We start from the raw sequence: 19,262 nt of genomic DNA on the forward strand, positions 1-19,262 counted from the left end.
TATCATTGAAACATATGAATGTTACTACAGGGGAGTGTTATCAAATCTGTGATTTTAATGAAATACACGGCGCCTCAAGTTCTGTCAATAAAAGCGAGCAAAATAACCATTTCTTAAATTTGAGGTTATATAATCTTTACAGGCAACTGTATTGAGTTTTAAAAGCATTGTATAAACTATCTTCATGAATATATTCTTGCTTTATTTTCTCTATTGTAGGAATACTTTTGGGCCAGGTTTTTCCTCTTGTCATCCCTCTTCAGAGAAACAATTGAACACCACATCATTGTGCAAGAGGTAGGCATCCAGATTGTTTTATAGTACTGACTGATAGACCTCAAATAAATACATGCACAGAAAAAAGGTTGCTTGCTAGATATTTTCTGCTTGTTCTTTCATTAAGTTATGAATAAAGAATGTATGGTGTTTCTGTTATGCTCCACCTATCTGTGTGGATTGAATTTTCAGTATACATATTCTGTTAGTAGTCATGTATAAATGAAACAAAAAAAATCATGTTATATATTTTAAAAAATATATATATTTTAAGAAATATATATATATATTTCAATAAATCACTGAAAATACATACTTTGGTGCTGTAAATAAAAAAAAATCCAACTAGCAATTGCATGAACATTAGCAGCTGTAACATAAAATTAGCATTTTTAGTGCAAGTAAATTTAGATTTGACAAAGTAATTTAGTGATTGGTTACAAGTTGTATGTTCTTATTTTTCCATGTTTTTCTTTTATGAAGGGTGAACCGGCTACACTCTATCCAACCCTACAGCTGATGGACATGAGGGACAACAAGAGGGTTCCATGTGGTCAAAGAAGACGGAGTAGGCATGTGTTGGTACACACTTCTTGATGAGGCCTTCATGACAGCCTTCACTATGTTTTAACATTAGATTTGGTGTTTAAGTTCTAAAGGAATTAAAGTGCATTCCACCTGTTAATATATTATTTAATTATCTATACAGGATTCATATCTGGTATATAGGTTATGAAGTTGCATTTTTTCAATGTTTTTTACTGTATACCCACAATTTGTCATGCTTATTGTTTAAATGTGTGAAGTATACACTGGTTTAGCATTTAAAACAGTTTAACAAGTGGCTCAAAGACTGATAACTGAGAGAATTGTATCTTACCTTGGATTTGAGTTATACGTTTGTATTTTTTGAGGTTAGGTTTTACTCAGCAAAGTTATTTAATGGAGTATTTGTGGCTGTGATTAGTGAATGGCTGCTTGGACCATAGCTTAAATTTAATGTTGAAAATAACTGTTTTTTGTGGTGTGCTGGAACTTTTTATCATTTCTATCAGAACAACACATGAATTAAAATCACTGTAAGGGGATTGGTTAACATGTAAAAGATGGATTTTTCTAAGATGTTAACTAATTATTTTAATAAATTTTGATGACTAACTGAAAATGTCTCGTATTAATTTAATGGTATGTTTTTGCCACATATAGGTAAAAAATAGCCTGTTGCTCCAGCTGTACATCAATAGGTACCAATTATGTACCTTTTCAAATGGTACATTTTTGTACCATTTGAAAAGGTACATTTTAGTCACTAGTGGTCCAGAAATGTTCTTTTAGAGCAGGGGTGTCAAAGTCCTGTTGGGTCGGGGGCTGGATTTGTTCAAATGACACCTCCAGTGGGCCGGACTAATTTTGCAGACATCACTATAACTCAACACATGGATATATAGGCTAATGTAAGATTGTATAGAAATAAAACTGCATGTTAACACATAAAATGTAAAAGTACATTAAGCAGAGGGGTTAACTGTCATTGCAAACTGCATGTTGGCACATGACTGACTGACTGACTGACTGTAGATCTGTGTGTCAGGCCACAGCACAGTTTGCACTTGTTTAAGTTCATTACAGATAAAACCTGCACACATGAATAAGTTATCACAAACACACAGAGTGTCTTTGATGCAAGACCGAAGTCATCTTCAGGTATTTTAGTAGCAGGCATTATAAAATGATCAAATGTTTCCAAACCAACAGACTTGAATTGATCCTTCAGCGTTGCGCACTGCAGTCTGATCAGCTCCGTGTGGAGTTCAACTTCTTTAACTAAGTAAACTCAGTTAAACCACTTTTAAGGATCGCAGGATCGGAATCATTTGAAATTGGTAGAGCAGCCTGGGCAAGATATTCATCTTGATCGGAGCTACCCTTCCCAGCATTGACAGTGGAATAGATAACCATCTTTCTAGGTTGAAAATTGGCTTTATACACTTTTTGAAGTATCGGAGTGATAAATATACCAAGATAAACAAAACCTTGTCGCCCATCCGAACGGGGGTACTCCAGGAGAGAGAGTGTAATGCACTTGCCCCAACGGCATTGCCTCTGACTTGCTGAAATTTATTTTATATCCATAACATAATAAATAACAAACCATCGTCTGCATACAATGAGATCCTATGCTCTATCGCAATCGCAAACAGCAAAGGCGAGAGATGGCAGCATTGCCTTGTGCCTCTTCCCAGAGAAAAATATGGAGAGCATTTATTGTTTGTAATAACAGCCCCTCGTGGTATAGCAGTTGTATCCAGTCAGTAAAATGTTTGCCTAAACCGAATTCTTTAAGTGTGAAAAACAAAGAATTCCATTCTCTGCGGTCCAACGAGACCACTAGACACTTTAGATTGTTATTCTGACACAACTGACTAATATTGAGCAGCCTTATAAACATTATAACAGGGGTTCCTCCCAGCAATGAATCCTGTTTGATCATTGTTTATAATTTGTGTGAGGATTTTCTCCAGGCTTACAGCCAGTATTTTAGATAAAACTTGACATCTACATTTAACAGGCTGATTGGTCAAAAGAAGAACATTCCTCCCCTGGTCTACCCTTCTTCAGAATCAGGCAGATGTTTGCTTCTGTGAGTGTTCTTGGAAGAGAGCCTGAAGAGTGCTTAAACATGTTCAGGAGTGGCTTTACTAACAAAGGTCAAAATCTTTTATAGAATTCAACACTGAAGTTATCAGGGCCCTGATTGCAACATGCCTACAGCTTCAGATATTTCCTCTAATGTCATAGAGCGGATCAGTTCTGTCTTTTGTCTGTTGTTGGGCTTAGGAATGGTTAACTTGGACAAAAAACTCTCCATCAATTTTGAAACCCCTACTGGCTGTTCACTGGTGTACAGTCTTTCATAATAGTCTCCAAAAACCTTATTTATGTCATTGGTATCCGGTGTAACCTGGTGGAGATGTTTTGAGATTCAGTCCTTCTCTTTACTAAATTTGCCAAATACTTGCTGGGTTTATTACCAAATTCATATCATTTTTGCTTTGACATTCTTATATTGTACTCAGCTATACGAGTTAGTAATGAGTTAAGTGTTGCCCTTAACAGTTGTTTGTAGGTTGCTTATAGGTTAGCTTCACTTGGGTCCTATGCACTCAGTCGCATTCAGATAAATGCAATTCTAGTTTCCTTTGTTCTTCTAGATTCTTCTGTTTTCTGTTTTTTCCATATGATATAATTAAGCCCTGGGAATATGCCTTACATGTCTCCCATAAAGAGATACATGTGGTGTATTGTTTATAGAATCAAACACTTTCGGGCTTCTCCATGTGAAATTTTTCAGGTGCATAATCCGATATTGTGATGCTACCAATATCACAAGACTGAACAGAATACAACATTGTCTTAGGGACAAACATGTAGTCGATTCTGGAGCTGCTTTTGTGAGCCCCAGAGAAGAATGTAAATTCTTTGTTGCCAGGATTTAATGTTCGCCAGACGTCCAGATAACCCAACTCCTTACATGTATCAGCTTTTGTTCTTGCTCGTTTGGAGGGGTTAGTTTTTTCTCCAGGCAGTTTATGTATTTGAGGGTCAAGTATACATATAAGGGCCCCGCCAACAACTGACTGTGCACAATCCAGTTCTGCCAGCTCTGAGAAAGCCTTTGTGACAAGATCAGGAGCATGTCCCGGCGGAAATTAGATATTTAAAATTGAGATATTTTCATTGAACAGACGTCCCTTTATTAAAACATATCTCCCGCATTGTCTTTAGTAAAATATTCTAGTGTTAATGAAAGTCTTTTGTTAATAAGGATACAAACTCCTCTACTGTTAGAGGTAAAGGATGAAAAAAGTTGTCAGAGAGTTAATACACCACCTTCTGTCAAAAAGGTAAGTATAGCTCATAAAATTTGATTGATGGTGACCTTTGACCCCCCAACCCCCACCCACCCATCTTTCCTTCCTTCCTCCCTCCCACCCCTCCATGACGTTTGTGTTAAAGCAGTGGTTCTCAAACTTTTTAGACTGCGTACCACCTCTGAAAATATTTGGCTCTCCAAGTACCACAATCATGGTAGACGTTAAAATACACTGTAGGCCTATTTCTACACACATTTTACACAGGAGGCAAATATATTCATAAAAATAATATTATTTATTATTGACTGTTGGCACTGTAGGCCTACTAAGGGCTAGCGCTAGAACTGGTACTTAAACTCCACACAACACTGACATTTGACAAAATCAAAAAAATGTGCAGCACAATAAAAATGAAAACTTTATACCAACAACCTGTTTGAAAATATTTAGTCTGCAGTGTTTCCCACACAAAGATGATACCTGGGCCCAAGTATATTTATGACCTGTTCTTATTTCATTTTTTATTTATTCATAAAATTGCTGCGTGAGAGCGAGAGGGAAAGACAGAGCGGGGGAGAGAGAGAGAGAGTGAGCGCATGAGTGCAGGCTCCGTGCAACCAGAGCCTCTGTATTAAAAGTCTCTGTGTTCAACATAACAAAACTCCCTTTAAAAAAATCCTCCTCGACTCCTGCGCATAGTTAAGACAGCAAAATAGAGCAGAATCAGATCAGCTTCAGAGCAAGAGAAAAAGGGGGAGCGACTGTTCGTACACTCTTGTACATGCATCACAACGGAAGCATCTCCTGGCTCCGTTTTAAAAATGTTAATGTACAGCTGCTTTCTGTTGTATCAGTACTGAACTCCTTTAAATAACAGCATATCTGTTAATGTAGACCTACAGCTGCTTTCTGTTGATTCAGTACTGAACTTCTATAAATAACAGAATATCTGTTAATGTAGACCTACAGCTGCTTTCTGTTGATTCAATACTGAACTCCTATAAATAACAGAATATCGAGTGGAACTTTTCAAAACGCGAGGCGTACTCCTGGTTTTTATGTCTGTGCACGTGCGGGCATAAATTGATTAAAGTTGTTTGTTGCAAAAACTAGATTAATTTAGAGGGGAAACACATTTGATATAAATACAACCCAATAGATACAAGACAGATAAGATAAGAGTACGACAAAGAAAACAAATTGGCGTTTTATGTTGAACGGGTTTGTTTTTTATATTGTGGAGATTCCTTTGAGTACCCGCGTACCACCGGTGCTACACGTACCATAGTTTGATAACCACTGTGTTAAAGTGTAATGGATTGAAACCGGAAGTCCCCCCTCTTCTGGGGTTTTTTGGTTTCGCACCTTTTTTCAAATGTTTTGGAATGTGTTTTTTCTAAATGAATGACACTATTTAAAAAGGACCAATGAGTGTCTGTGCAAACTGTAAATCCTAAGTATCTCAGTTGTTTTCCATTTAATCTTTGAATTTTTACACATGTACTACTGCAATGTTTATTAAGTGGTAATTATTCACATTTACTCCATTTAAATTTGTATCCAGAGAGTGAGCCATACTGAGTGACAATTTGATTAAGATAACTGAGAGAGCAGTCCACATCTTATAAGTAAAGAATGATGTCAACGCAGCAGATTGAAGTCTTATGAATCTGATTTCCAATTTCTACACCTTTAGTCTTCTTTTTGGATCTAACTTTTTCTGCTAATGGCTCAATGATAAGGAAGTCTCTTCTCCTAATTGCTTCCTCTCCATACCACAGAAAAAAACATAAAGCCCTGACCAAATAAGTGGAAAATGGGAAAAAAAAGGAAAAGGGTAACCGAATGGTACATTGAAGAAAAGAAAATCATGGGAAAAAGAACAGCCATACCCTAACCACACTGATTGAAGAAAATTATGAGAATGAGAAAACAAAATAGAAATTCAGTTAACTGCAGAAGTTAGTATAACTTAATTGCCGCAGGGATAATAAAGACAAACTTGAACCTCCTCTTTTTCAACTGCATGCATCTTTTCAAAGCTGTCACGTGTGAATTTGCTCAGACAGAAAAATCATTCAGATACTCTCTAAGTAGCTATTTTCACTATTTTTCATGACTGTACCTGCACACAGTTCAAAGATATTTTTAACACAGCTCTAAACTTAAATAAATGTGATGTTTATGCTAAGCTAACGTTACTGTAGCATTGACATGTTGCTGTCTGTTTGTTTAGACACTGAAAAGGTAAGTGGAACAGTGTTTTATTTACTTATTATTTAAAGTCTGCATTAGCTTACGTTTGTCATTCATGTGTAGTAACCTGTGACAAATGGAGGTTAGGATATTTTTGAGGTTTAGACAATGCCATGTTCAAGGCAGAATGGTAAAGTTATTTTTGTGTTAAATATTTTGAAATGTTCGTTTAATACTTAAATTTGAAACACTACTTGTGTAACTTTTGTTTTAAACCATGATGACTTAAAAAAACTAACATGTCATATTCTGACTTCCTTATGCCAAGATTCTTAAGTGAAAGATATGGAGATTGTTGTTACCATAATGTCTGATCCAGCCAGTGCAAAGATAGTGAAGGAACGGAGCTGTGCCGTGCTGATGGGTCTGGTATACAACTCAACCTCACAAACCCAAAGAACTGACATTTGAGGTATTTCAACGAATGTTTTTTTTGAGCTAGATGGTCTGAAAGCCAGCCTAAAGTTAATGTCCTTAAAAAAAATAGACTACTTTCCTACAAAAATGTAAAGTCTATGGGGATTTACTTTGAAGTTTACAGAAAACATTGTGCTTTTGGTGTGATATTGTGTGTGTGTTTGGAGCCTCTTCCTTGCCTCATCAAAAGCCCAACGCTTTCTCTGGGTCCCGTTGGAGAAGTCCTGGAAGAAGAAAATCCTGTTTCCCTCCAAATTTAAATTTTTCGCCCTTCTGGCTGCCTCCAGCACCCGAGCCCGGTAGCCGAAATGATGGAACCTCACAATCATGATGCAGGGATAAGGCTTCGGAGACCCGGCTCCTTTCCACGCCGGCCAGACCCTCGGTGCGCCCTTTCTAGCTTAATTTTCCCAGCCTTGGTGGTGAGTGCCAGGACTTTGGGGATCCATAACTCCATGAAATGTAACACTGAGCTGCCCTCTGTTGATTCTGGCAAGCCAACAATTCTAAGATTTTTGCGTCTGCCTCTGTCCTCCTGGTCATCAAGGCGCTCCTGCAGCAGCTCCGATTCTGTTGACTCCGCTACACCATCTTGTGCTTTGTCAGCATTGCTAGCCAAAGTGTGCTTCTTTTCCTGAGTCTTCTTAGCTGTTTTGGAAGCCATTTTAACAAGCGAATTTCCCCAGCACTGCTCCAGGGACATCCCATAAACTTCTGACAATGTTTAATGCTAGTTTGGGCTGCAACAGAAGTAAAAAATCTGGACATTTGCACTGAAAATGCGAGAGCTCTCGCCAGGCGCTGTCACTTGGTCCGCATCACCGGAAGTCCCCCCCATTTGGTTTTTTGAACCAGGCTGTAAACATGTTAATCTCCGCTGTAAAAACAGGCTTTGTTGAATGGGTGTGTATGTAATTTAACATCTTTAGATGATCCCATTTTACATATTTTAATGACTGAAGTGACACAGAGTAAAATCTGTTGAAAAGTTTTTGTTTGGTTTTTCAAACTCACGCTTGGGGAGCACGTGGGCTCTCGATGGAGACGGCAGCTTCAAAAGTTGCTCCGCAAAACCTGTCACTAAAGTAGAGCCAATGATATTTATTTAGCACATTTAATTGAATTTAAGGCGACTTGCAACTAGAACAACATACGGTAACTCTTCTCAGCTAAAATATCAATGCCTAACCGAGAACTTCGGAAGACCCAGCGTCTCAAAGATCTGTGTCAGTCACAGCCGGCTAAAGCTAGCAAGAGCATGGATGCCTTCGTGAACTTGCATCCAGATGACCCATTATCCTCACAAAGTGCAGCTGCTGGTGAGCCCACTATGAGTGTCTACACAGAATATTGAACATGACACAAAAGAAATAAAAGTCACTGAGGAGGACATCAAGGATAAAATTGGCACGCTGAGCTCCCGTGTGGATGAAGCAGAAGTACGGATCGCCGCGTTGGAGAGCACCGCAGACACTTCCAAACAAGAAATTGAGGTTTTCCAAGCAGAAATGCGGAAATTGCGAGACCACATCGATGACTTGGATAATAGGGGAAGACGCTGCAACATTAAAATCTTGGGTATCCCAGAGTCGAAAGAAAGAGAGGATATGATTCAGTTTCTGCAACGCAAAATACCAGTCATGCTTGAGCATGATTTTGCGTCCCCACTGGAGATTCAACGTGCCCACTGGCCCGCTGAGACGTGACCGGAGAGATGCAGATAGACCGCGACCAGTCATGGTTAACATGCTTCGATACCAGGTAAAAGAGGAGATACTCTGCACAGCGAGGGAGAAGGGGCAAATCGTTTGGCAAGAAGCCAAAATAATGGTTTTCCCGGATTACTCCAAGCAAGTGATGGACCGGAGGTTCTCCTTTAAACAAGTTAAAGCTGATTTTAAGAAGAAGGGAGTGGAGTTCATGCTCTGCTTCCCTGCTACCCTGGAGATAAAACACAACGGAGCACGCCATCGTTTTAACTCGCCCGAGGAAGCATCAGAATTCATCAAGAGGAGATTCGTCAAAGACAACTGACTAACTTCAGTGTCCGCAAGTGAGCCAAACATGTAATAGATGGGGATTTTGTTTATCTAATGGCCTCCTGTCTAATTTATGTTTATGTTTGAACTTTAGAATGAGTAGCAGATCGTACATGTAACAATAGCTGCCCCCCAGCAGGGGGCGACGTAGGCCACAGTCTGATGCTTTAGCTTCCCACTGAATTAATCAGGAGGGTGCCTTATAGTGAAAGGTGTCGGGTTGGTGGAGAGTTGAGTGCGGATGATTCTCTCAGGTCTTCCAGTTTACTATGTTTATGTTTTGCTCTAAGTTTTGTCATTCTAGCTCATTTGTTCTTGATGGGTTTGTACATAGTTTGCTTGTTGTTACCTAGATCTCTTATTGTTTTAGGACATTTCTGTCACACTGGACCACTTCCCTAATAATACAAAGATATAGTCCATGCAGGATGAATTACCTCTTAGTTATGCTATGACCAATATAGCTGATTTAAAATTAGCCAGCTGGAATCTTAAAGGGCTTAACCATGCTATTAAAAAAATGAAAATTTTGACATATCTGAAATCTTCCAAAGTCGACATAGCCTTTGTACAGGTAACTCATTTAAACAAAAATGAATCTTTAAAACTTAAATGCTCCTGGGTAGGGAAAGTATTTTCCAGCCCAAGAAATGGCAAAAGTAGAAGGGTTTCTATTTTAATCCAAAGTACATTTTAATGAAACAAAAGTAATATCCGATTCAGATGGCAGGTATGTAATAGTACTTGGGCAACTCTTTGAAACACCTATTGCACTCACACCTGAGGAGTGATAAAATAATATTAGGCGGCGACTTCAATCAAATTCTTGACCAAGACTTAGACAGATCCTTGCCAAGACATAGCACAGAGAGCAGATCATCAGCTGCTGTCAGACAGTTAACTTCTGATCTGATACACACACAGTACTGACTGAAACACAATCGAATTGAGACCATCGTTAGTGGATGTTAAAACAGTCAGCTGAGTGAAAATGAGTGAAAGCCGTTTGCAAACTGACAGCAGCTATTAAAAGCACATACATTTTCGCAACACCTAAATGTTAAATAATATATTTGCTACTTCCTCAATTTTGGAGACATGAGAGGGAGAAGTAGGGGCGGTCTTTAAAGTAGAGGAACAAACCCCCAAAAAAGGCTTTAGTTTTCGAAATACCCCTACCCGAGGTAGAACAAAGCATGACCATATTTTTTCATAACTTGAACATGTCTAGTTTATGAAACGGATTGTTGTATAAAAATATTTAACTGCAAAATAACTTTTTTTGGATGTTTTATGCATCTTACCAAAAAACGAAAATAGGTCAAATTAGGGCTTCTCCAAAAGGGACAGCTCTAGCCTTATCACATGTATCTCTGGGAATCGGAATTTCACCAAATTTGGACAGGATGTTCACAGATAGTTATTAGTTACAATTATGCAAAAATTTTATCAACACCATTTTCCATTTTTTAATTTTTCACACTTAAACACACATGTAGTTTAGGCGGAAATTGAAAATTGAAACAAAAATTCAAAAGGTATGTATATCAAAGTCTGTCATTTTTTAATTAAGGACACCAAACATTTAAATATGTCATTTGTATCTTCTTTAGACTGTTATCTCAACATAAAAGCAAGTTATTTGACTTTTCACTTGACCCTATGCTGTCACCAGCCCCTAACAGGAAACTAGTGTAGCCAGGATTTCATGGCGACCTGGTACAATGGGGCCCTATGGATGTGTATGTGGGAGGAGGTGGCCACAAACAATAGATTAAGACTTAACAAGACACAATATAATTGTATTCTGTAATATATATGTAATTAAACATTTTATAGTTATTCCTAATACACTTTGTCTCATATTTTCTATCTTACATATGATTTATATGATGACACTCAGAGTCAACCCGCTGCTTTCAACAATATTGTCACCTATGACATTGTTTCTATTTCATTCTAAAAAATTAAAGCATTGTCTTGACATCAGTTGTGAAATATTAATAAACTAAAAAACAGTATTGATATATATAACCTTGAGTTCTTAGAAATTAAATATACTTCATATAGTCTATTTGTATATCGCCCATACAGCCTGTTGTAGTTTTTTTAATGTATTTCAGTCATATAAAGATGGTGTGTAGTCACCATATCTCCTGCTTTTAAGACCACCAAATATATCCCTAACTCTGAATCTTGGCTGTAGAAAATGACACCAACCCGCTGAAAGCAGTAACGAATAAGAATAACTTCACAGAAGAAAATATATTCTATCTTAATATATTCTATCTTAAGGTCTTGTTTGCTTTTGTAAACCATTTCACGATATCAGTTTAAGTGAGCTCCATAACCAACCAAAACAATCTTCCCAGGAGCTTTAATAAAACAACTGCTGCAGAAAATAACCATCAACAAAGTCAACCAACCAAACAAAGATAACACAACCAAATCAGGACAACATAACCAAATCAAGACACCATAACTAAATTAAGACAACACAACCAAATCAAGACACCACAACCAAAGACAACACAACCAAATCAAGACACCACAACCAAAGACAACACAACCAAATCAAGACATCACAACCAAATCAAGACATCACAACCAAAGACAACACAACCAAATCAAGACATCACAACCAAATCAAGACAACACAACCAAATCAAAACAAAACACCACAACCAAATCAAGACATCACAACCTAATCAAGACAACACAACCAAATCAAGGCACCACAAAAAAATCAAGACACCACAACCAAATCAAGACAACACAACCAAATCAAAACAAAACACCACAACCAAATCAAGACATCACAACCAAATCAAGACAACACAACCAAATCAAAACAAAACACCACAACCAAATCAAGACATCACAACCTAATCAAGACAACACAACCAAATCAAAACATCACAACCAAATCAAAACACCACAACCAAATCAAGACAACACTACCAAATTAAGACAACACAACCAAATCAAGACAACACAACCAAATCAAAACACCACAACCAAATCAAGACACCACAACCAAATCATCAATAGAAAAGAATGCAAATGGCAAAACCTTACGCGGGCATCAAAATCAATTGTACACCCACTGGCTTTAGTCTGATGAGCATTTAGCGTCTGATCAACATTGCCCTGCCTCCAAAGATAATAGCCCCCTTCGGATTCTCCATTCATATAATCTTTATTTTATTGCCTTTATTTTGCTGTATTTGATTGTGTTGAATGCATTTCTACAATTCTACAATTTATTTAGCAGACACTTTTATCCAAAGCAACGTACATCAGAGAGTAAGTAAACCAAAAGCGAGGATCTAGAGAGGAGGAAAACGATGTCAGTAAGTGCAAATGAACAGCTTTAAGTCAGATCGGACACTAATGCTGACAGGCAGTGCACAGAGGCAAAGCACAACATTGACAGCTGTTCTTGGGAGCTCAATCAGTATAGAAACCATCTTAAATTCATGGTTATCAAACAATAACCATCGTCATTACCATCATCATCAATAATAATTAGGTTATGTTGTCTTGATTTGGTTGTGCTGTCTTTGGTTGTGGTGTCTTGATTTGGTTGTGTTGTCTTTGGTTGTGGTGTCTTGATTTGGTTGTGCTGTCTTTGGTTGTGGTGTCTTGATTTGGTTGTGTTGTCTTGATTAGGTTGTGATGTCTTGATTTGGTTGTGGTGTTTTGTTTTGATTTGGTTGTGTTGTCTTGATTTGGTTGTGATGTCTTGATTTGGTTGTGTTGTCTTGATTTGGTTGTGGTGTCTTGATTTGGTTGTGATGTCTTGATTTGGTTGCGTTGTCTTGATTTGGTTGTGATGTCTTGATTTGGTTGCGTTGTCTTGATTTGGTTGTGATGTCTTGATTTGGTTGTGTTGTCTTGATTTGGTTGTGATGCCTTGATTTGTTTGTGATGTTTGGTTGGTTGACTTTGTTGATGGTTATTTTCTGCAGCAATTGTTTTCTTAAAGCTCCTGTGAGGTAAGAGGTCAAACTTTGTCCCCAGGGGATGCTTAGTGTGACACAAAGGTTTTTAGTTGCAAGGTGTTAAGCTCTCAGGTTCACAGTCATTTTTGCTAAAAGTGGAAATCATCCTTTGTAATTAAAATCAAATGTCATTATATGTAATGAAGTAAAATAAGTGTATAAAGAAGTTTTTTATAAACATGTTTGCATGATTGTTATCCTAATTTACCTTACACACATTTAAGCCATCATAAGAATTGTTTTGTATCCCAGCTCCATTGGTTGCCTGATAAATCATTCAACAAAAATAGCTATTGTAGTTTTTTTTAACATTTTATCATACTTATGGTATTATAAAAACTATCCCTTCATCCAGTGTATCCTCTGGAGTAACTAGGGTTCATCTTAAAAGCAGGAGATATGGTGACTACACACCATCTTTATATGACTGAAATACATTAAAAAAACTACAACAGGCTGTATGGGCGATATACAAATAGACTATATGAAGTATGTTTAATTTCTAAGAAGTCAAGGTTATATATATCAATACTGTTTTTTAGTTCATTAATATTTCACAACTGATGTCAAGACAATGCTTTATGAAGTAGAAACAATGTCATAGGTGACAATATTGTTGAAAGCAACGGGTTGACTCTGAGTGTCATCATATAAATCATATGTAAGATAGAAAATATGAGACAAAGTGTATTAGGAATAACTATAAAATGTTTAATTATATATATTACAGAATACAATTATATTGTGTCTTGTTAAGTCTTAATCAATTGTTTGTGGCCACCTCCTCCCACATACACATCCATAGGGCCCCATTGTACCAGGTCGCCATGAAATCCTGGCTACACTAGTTTCCTGTTAGGGGCTGGTGACAGCATAGGGTCAAGTGAAAAGTCAAATAACTTGCTTTTATGTTGAGATAACAGTCTAAAGAAGATACAAATGACATATTTTAATGTTTGGTGTCCTTACTTAAAAAATGACAGACTTTGATATACATACCTTTTGAACTTTTGTTTAAAATTTTCAATTTCCGCCTAAACTACATGTGTGTTTAAGTGTGAAAAATTAAAAAATGGAAAATGGTATTGATAAAATTTTTGCATAATTGTAACTAATAACTATCTGTGAACATCCTGTCCAAATTTGGTGAAATTCTGATTCCGATTCCCAGAGATACACTAGCCAGATAAGGCTAGAGCTGTCCCTTTTGGAGAAGCCCTAATTTGACCTATTTTCGTTTTTTGGTAAGATGCATAAAACATCCAAAAAAAGTTATTTTGCAGTTAAATATTTTTATACAACAATCCGTTTCATAAACTAGACATGTTCAAGTTATGAAAAAATATGGTTGTGCTTTGTTCTACCTCGGGTAGGGGTCTCTCAACTTTTAGGGGCCCAAGTTCCTCTACTATTAGTGACACAGAGCTCCCGACCGACTCCGTCCTGTTGGTTCAGTCAGTACGTATCACTGACATGAAAGGGAGAGGGAGGACAGGCTTTGAGCGACTCTTACGGTCTAGAGAGAGAGACACGAGACGGGAGAGAGGAGAGCACAACTGAGAAATGAACGACTCTTTTCAGTAAGTGATTCAGTTCAGTTCGTTCACCCAGATGATTCGTTCGTTTTGAACTGGCTGGGCGCTCAGATCCTCCGCGGACCATTCTCGCCGACCTCAAGAACCATGAAATCTGATTCAATGAGTCGCAATGTGCAGCACATGGCTAATTTACATAATGTTATTTTTCTGTGGGAAGATTCGAAGTCTGGCTAGCAAGCCCGTCTTTCTGTTAAACATACTGTCTGATCATATTTACCGTTTGGTAGCCATAGGTAAAGATGATGAGAGAAATGTGTGCTTGAAAGTAACTTCATACAGCTCTCTGGTTCATTATTATCTCAGGCAGCATTAAAGTGACAGCTGGTCAACACATGTAATAAGAGAGAGAATATAAACTTAATGAAAATCAGCAGGAGCAAAACATCAGGTTCATATATTGATAATGTTACATATTTAATTATAGAATTATTGTCATACTTGATGACTGCATTATGATGCTCTCTCAGACTCTGCTCTGAGAGCTACTTGCATAGTGACTGCCCTTCACATCACCCCTTAGTGGAACATGGTAAGCCCTGTTCTGCAAATTCATCCCATTTATAAAAAGGGACTGAAGGTTAGGAGCACAGGTTTTTCATGTTTCACTGAAGCTTTATCAAAAAGTTATAACAGAACATAGATATCGACAAGCAATTGTGTTTTTCTTATTGTTTGCACTGCTTCTTTAGTCGGTTTGAATGCTAAAATCGTCTGTAAATTCACATTTTAAAGCTGATATTTAAAAAAAGAACTTCCCGGAGGAGCATGCCCGTGAACCCCCCTTGGAGGTTTGGCTACATGTCACCTTTTTCATCCCTGATTAGTTTCCACCCGTCTTTTGAAAACGATGGATTATTTTGGCTTTTACCATAGCTAAACAAATACTTCTGAGACACTGGAGGAGGAAACGCCCACCTCCTTATGAAGAATGGGCCCCAACTGTGGCTCAATTAGCAGCTTATGAGAGAGTAACATATTCTCTGTTGGACAAGCTAGATCAATATATGCTTACGTGGGGCCCTTTTACTGCTTGGCTTTCAGTGTCTATAACTTAAGAGGTCAATTTAGTAATTTGATTCATTTTAATATCGGACAGATGTATTTAACCTGGGGAAACAGCGTGTGCACTATTATTTTATTTTGTTTATTTTATAAATTTTTTATAAAATTTTTGTTTTTTGCTTTGTTTGTCTATGTCCGTTTCTCTTTTGTATGTTAAGTACAAGATTCTATGTACGATATGGGAAATTGGATTTTTTTTGTAATTCCATGTTTAAAAACCAATAAAAATGTTGAATACAAACTCACGCTTCATGTTTCTCCTTATAGTCCAACAAACCCAGAACAATGTCAGCAGCATACCTGAACACAGTGAAGATAGATCATTATTATAGATTATAGATTCTGTTTATTATCTGATTTTCTCTTTTTGTTTATTTTTTCAGACAGAAGCATCTTTCCAGTTTTTCACATTTCTTAATTTCAATAATTCTGTTACCCGATCTGTTCCTGGATAGTTGTGTAGTCTTTCATCGGTAACATCGCCGACATATTAGAAAAAATAGGTAAAGGGTTCCGTTTTTTCATGTAGATGTTCTTTACGTAATCATCTGTTAGCTAACACACACACACACACACACACACACACACACACACACACACACACACACACACACACACACACACACACACACACACACACACACACACACACACACACACACAATGGACAGAAGAGACAGTTTCTAACAATCAGCCACAAGTTGAATTTTGTTTGATTTCACATTTGACCCTCCGGTATCACTAAGGACATTTTTGTCCAAACGGGTGAATTTTTCCACTTTCTATCATTTTGAGTGTTACTACATATGGCAGGTTTTTTCATAGGGAGTTTATTGTCTTGATAAATTTCAAAATTCCATTTTTATTTTATTTTATAGTTCTAGGTACTAATTTATTACCCTCTTGAGCTACTTGTGGAGAAAAATGTCCAACTTTACGGCTGCAGTTCCTCCAGTGTCCACTAGAGTCTGTCTCCTGCAGTTCCAATGTAAACTGTACTTAATCAAACTTAGCTTCAAGCAGGCTAAAAGATGTTTTGAAGTAATTTTATGTGAGACCATGAAATAATAATAGATACCAACAAATTACAACAATTTCAACTTGTAAAATGTTGGAGTGAAATGTTAAAGGTGAAAACAGACAGGAGCTACTCTCCGTTGCTTCTACTCCATGTGGCTGTTTAACTGGAAGTCATCGCTGATGTTTTAAACCTATGATTGAGTTTTCAACTGTGATCAGACCACATAGGTACAGTCCCAGCTGTGACCTGAACAGCTGCTGATGAAATCTACAGTTGCAAGAAAAAGTATGTGAACCTTTTGGAATTTCCTAGTTTTCTGCATAAATTGGCCATAAAAGTCACAACAATAGACAAACACAGTCTGCTTTAACTAATACCACACAAACAATTATATATTTTCATGTTTTTGTTGAACACAACATGTAAACATTCACAGTGCAGGGTGGAAAAAGTATGTGAACCCTTTGATTTAATAACTGGATGACCCTCCTTTGGCAGCAATAACCTCAACCAAACGTTTCCTGTAGTTGCAGGTCAGACCTGCACAACGGTCAGGAGGAATTTTCGATCATTCCTCTTTACAAAACTTTTTCAGTTCAGCAATATTCTTGGGATGTCTGGTGGGAATCGCTCTCTTGAGGTCATGCCACAGCATCTCTATCGGGTTGAGGTCAGGACTCTGACTGGGCCACTCCAGAAGGTGTATTTTCTTCTGTTGAAGCCATTCTGTTATTGATTTACTTATGTGCTTTGGGTCTTTGTCCTGTTGCATCACCCATCTTCTGTTGAGCTTCAATTGGTGGACAGATGGCCTTAAGTTTTCCTGCAAAATGTCTTGATAAACTTGGGAATTCACATACTTTTTCTTGCAACTGTATATTCTTCATTTAGTTCATCTCTTTCTCACATGAAGACCTAATATATAAGTAAACAAAGCTGATACAGTGAGCCTGTCTTAATTCATAGAATGAATCTGAAGTTCAAAAGCAGAGATTACAGTGAAACATGTGTGTTTTAGTGAATAAAGAGTTAAAAACTGCAGGATGAATCTCAGTAAACGTGTTTTTATCAGTCTCACCCAGTTGTCCGTTCTCACTGCTTTTCTCTGCAGACCTTTCTGCAGCCTCTCTCCGACTCCTCCTGCTTTTTGAAACTCTTCCAGCAGCTCTTTGGTTCTCTGCAGCTCGGCCGGCTCCACGGCTGGCTCCAGGAGTTCCAGGTACAACTCACAGGTCTGCTTCAGGGGGGGGACAGGCATTTTGGGCAGACCCTGCTCTTGACCCATGTTTCTGTATGAAAGCAGAGCGGCAGGTCTCATCACCTTACTGGGCTTCAACATCCCCACCTTCACCTGAGGGACACAACAAATGTGTTAGTTAATAATTGTGACATATGACATCCTCTAACGTCTTTACTCAATAAACGGTTAAGAAACAAAAAACATAAAAGTATATAAAAACTGCTTTTGTGTTGTGCTCTCCTATTTTAACTTCTCAAGTTTATTTATTGAAAAAGTCAAAGTGTGAATGAGTGACAGGATATCCAGACTGAGTCACATTATGTTCAAACACATTGCTGAACTAGAAGAATGAAGTCAAGTTTGTTACTCACCAGATTTCTGCTGCAGATTCTCAACATCTTTCAATCAGAAACACTTCTCGCTACTTTCTACGAGTGTTGCAGGTTTGGAAGTGAATGTCTGTAAGTGAAGTGACCTGACTTGATGATGTCACAAACTGTCAAACTGATGATTCTTACTAAAGTCAATTTGTCTTTCTGAACTGTGTTTGCTGACATTGAACAACCAAACAGAAAACAGAAAGCTGCAGGCTTTTATACAAATGTATGGAGATGAAGCAACAGAAAGGAGAAGGTGAAGGTTTAAAATGTTTTATTTCACTTAAAGAGCAACTTGCAGGTTCATTTTTATTTCACATTTATACTAAACCTTGTTGAATAATGGCGGTGGAATTAGTTAATGCTTGATTATATTACAACACCAAAAGGCATGGATGAAAACGTGGCTGTTTTCAGTTGAGCTGCTAAAAACATGTTTTTCACATCGTATTAGGTCATAGAAGGGACTTGTGTTCTCTGACTTGTATTCTCTGAATCGTGTTCTCAGACTCGTGTTCTTTGACTCGTGTTCTCTGACTCGTGTTCTCTGACTCGTGTTCTCTGACTCATGTTCTCAGACTCGTGTTTTCAGACTTGTGTTCTCTGACTTGTGTTCTCAGACTCGTGTTTTCAGACTTGTGTTCTCTGACTCGTGTTCTCTGACTCGTGTTTTCAGACTTGTGTTCTCTGACTCGTGTTCTCAGACTCGTGTTCTCAGACTTGTGTTCTCTGACTCATGTTTTTCTGACTCGTGTTCTCATTAGAATTAAAACTACGAATACGATTTTGCAAAAAAATCTGAAAATTCACTGCGGACTTTTGAACATTAGGTCCTTAGCATCCAAATCTCTTTTTGTCATGTCCAGCTCAGTGTCTTAGGTTGTTTTTATTTCTACCTTGTATTATTTCCTGTTTTGGGTCACTAACTTCTCCTCTCGTTTCAGATCCTTCACTTCCTGCCCTCGTGTTTCCCACCTGTGTGATTGTCTGCCCCGCCCTGATTGTTCCCAGCTGCATCTCGTTGTCTTCCCCCTCACCCTAGTATTTAGTCTGTAGCTTCCCTTCCTTCTATGCCAGTTCGTCTTTGACCCGTGAGA

General features: G+C 37.8%; 1 protein-coding gene across 1 annotated transcript in view; it reads right to left on the bottom strand.

The window, feature by feature from the left end:
* The window catches only part of LOC110001969 (carnitine O-acetyltransferase-like), a 31,847-nt gene extending 13,540 nt beyond the window's left edge, over positions 1-18,307 (bottom strand). Inside the window, exons 1-4 of the mRNA XM_065956255.1 lie at positions 18,160-18,307; positions 17,627-17,899; positions 15,964-16,082; positions 15,774-15,827 (exon numbers count right to left, since the gene is read on the bottom strand). Coding sequence (XP_065812327.1) covers positions 15,774-15,827; positions 15,964-16,082; positions 17,627-17,899; positions 18,160-18,186 — 473 coding nt within the window. The 5' untranslated portion in view covers positions 18,187-18,307. The remainder of the gene's footprint in view (positions 1-15,773; positions 15,828-15,963; positions 16,083-17,626; positions 17,900-18,159) is intronic.
* Between the last annotated feature and the right edge of the window lie 955 nt (positions 18,308-19,262).

This window comes from Labrus bergylta, chromosome 6 (assembly GCF_963930695.1).
Source record: "Labrus bergylta chromosome 6, fLabBer1.1, whole genome shotgun sequence".
Classification (NCBI taxonomy): Eukaryota; Metazoa; Chordata; class Actinopteri; order Labriformes; family Labridae; genus Labrus; species Labrus bergylta.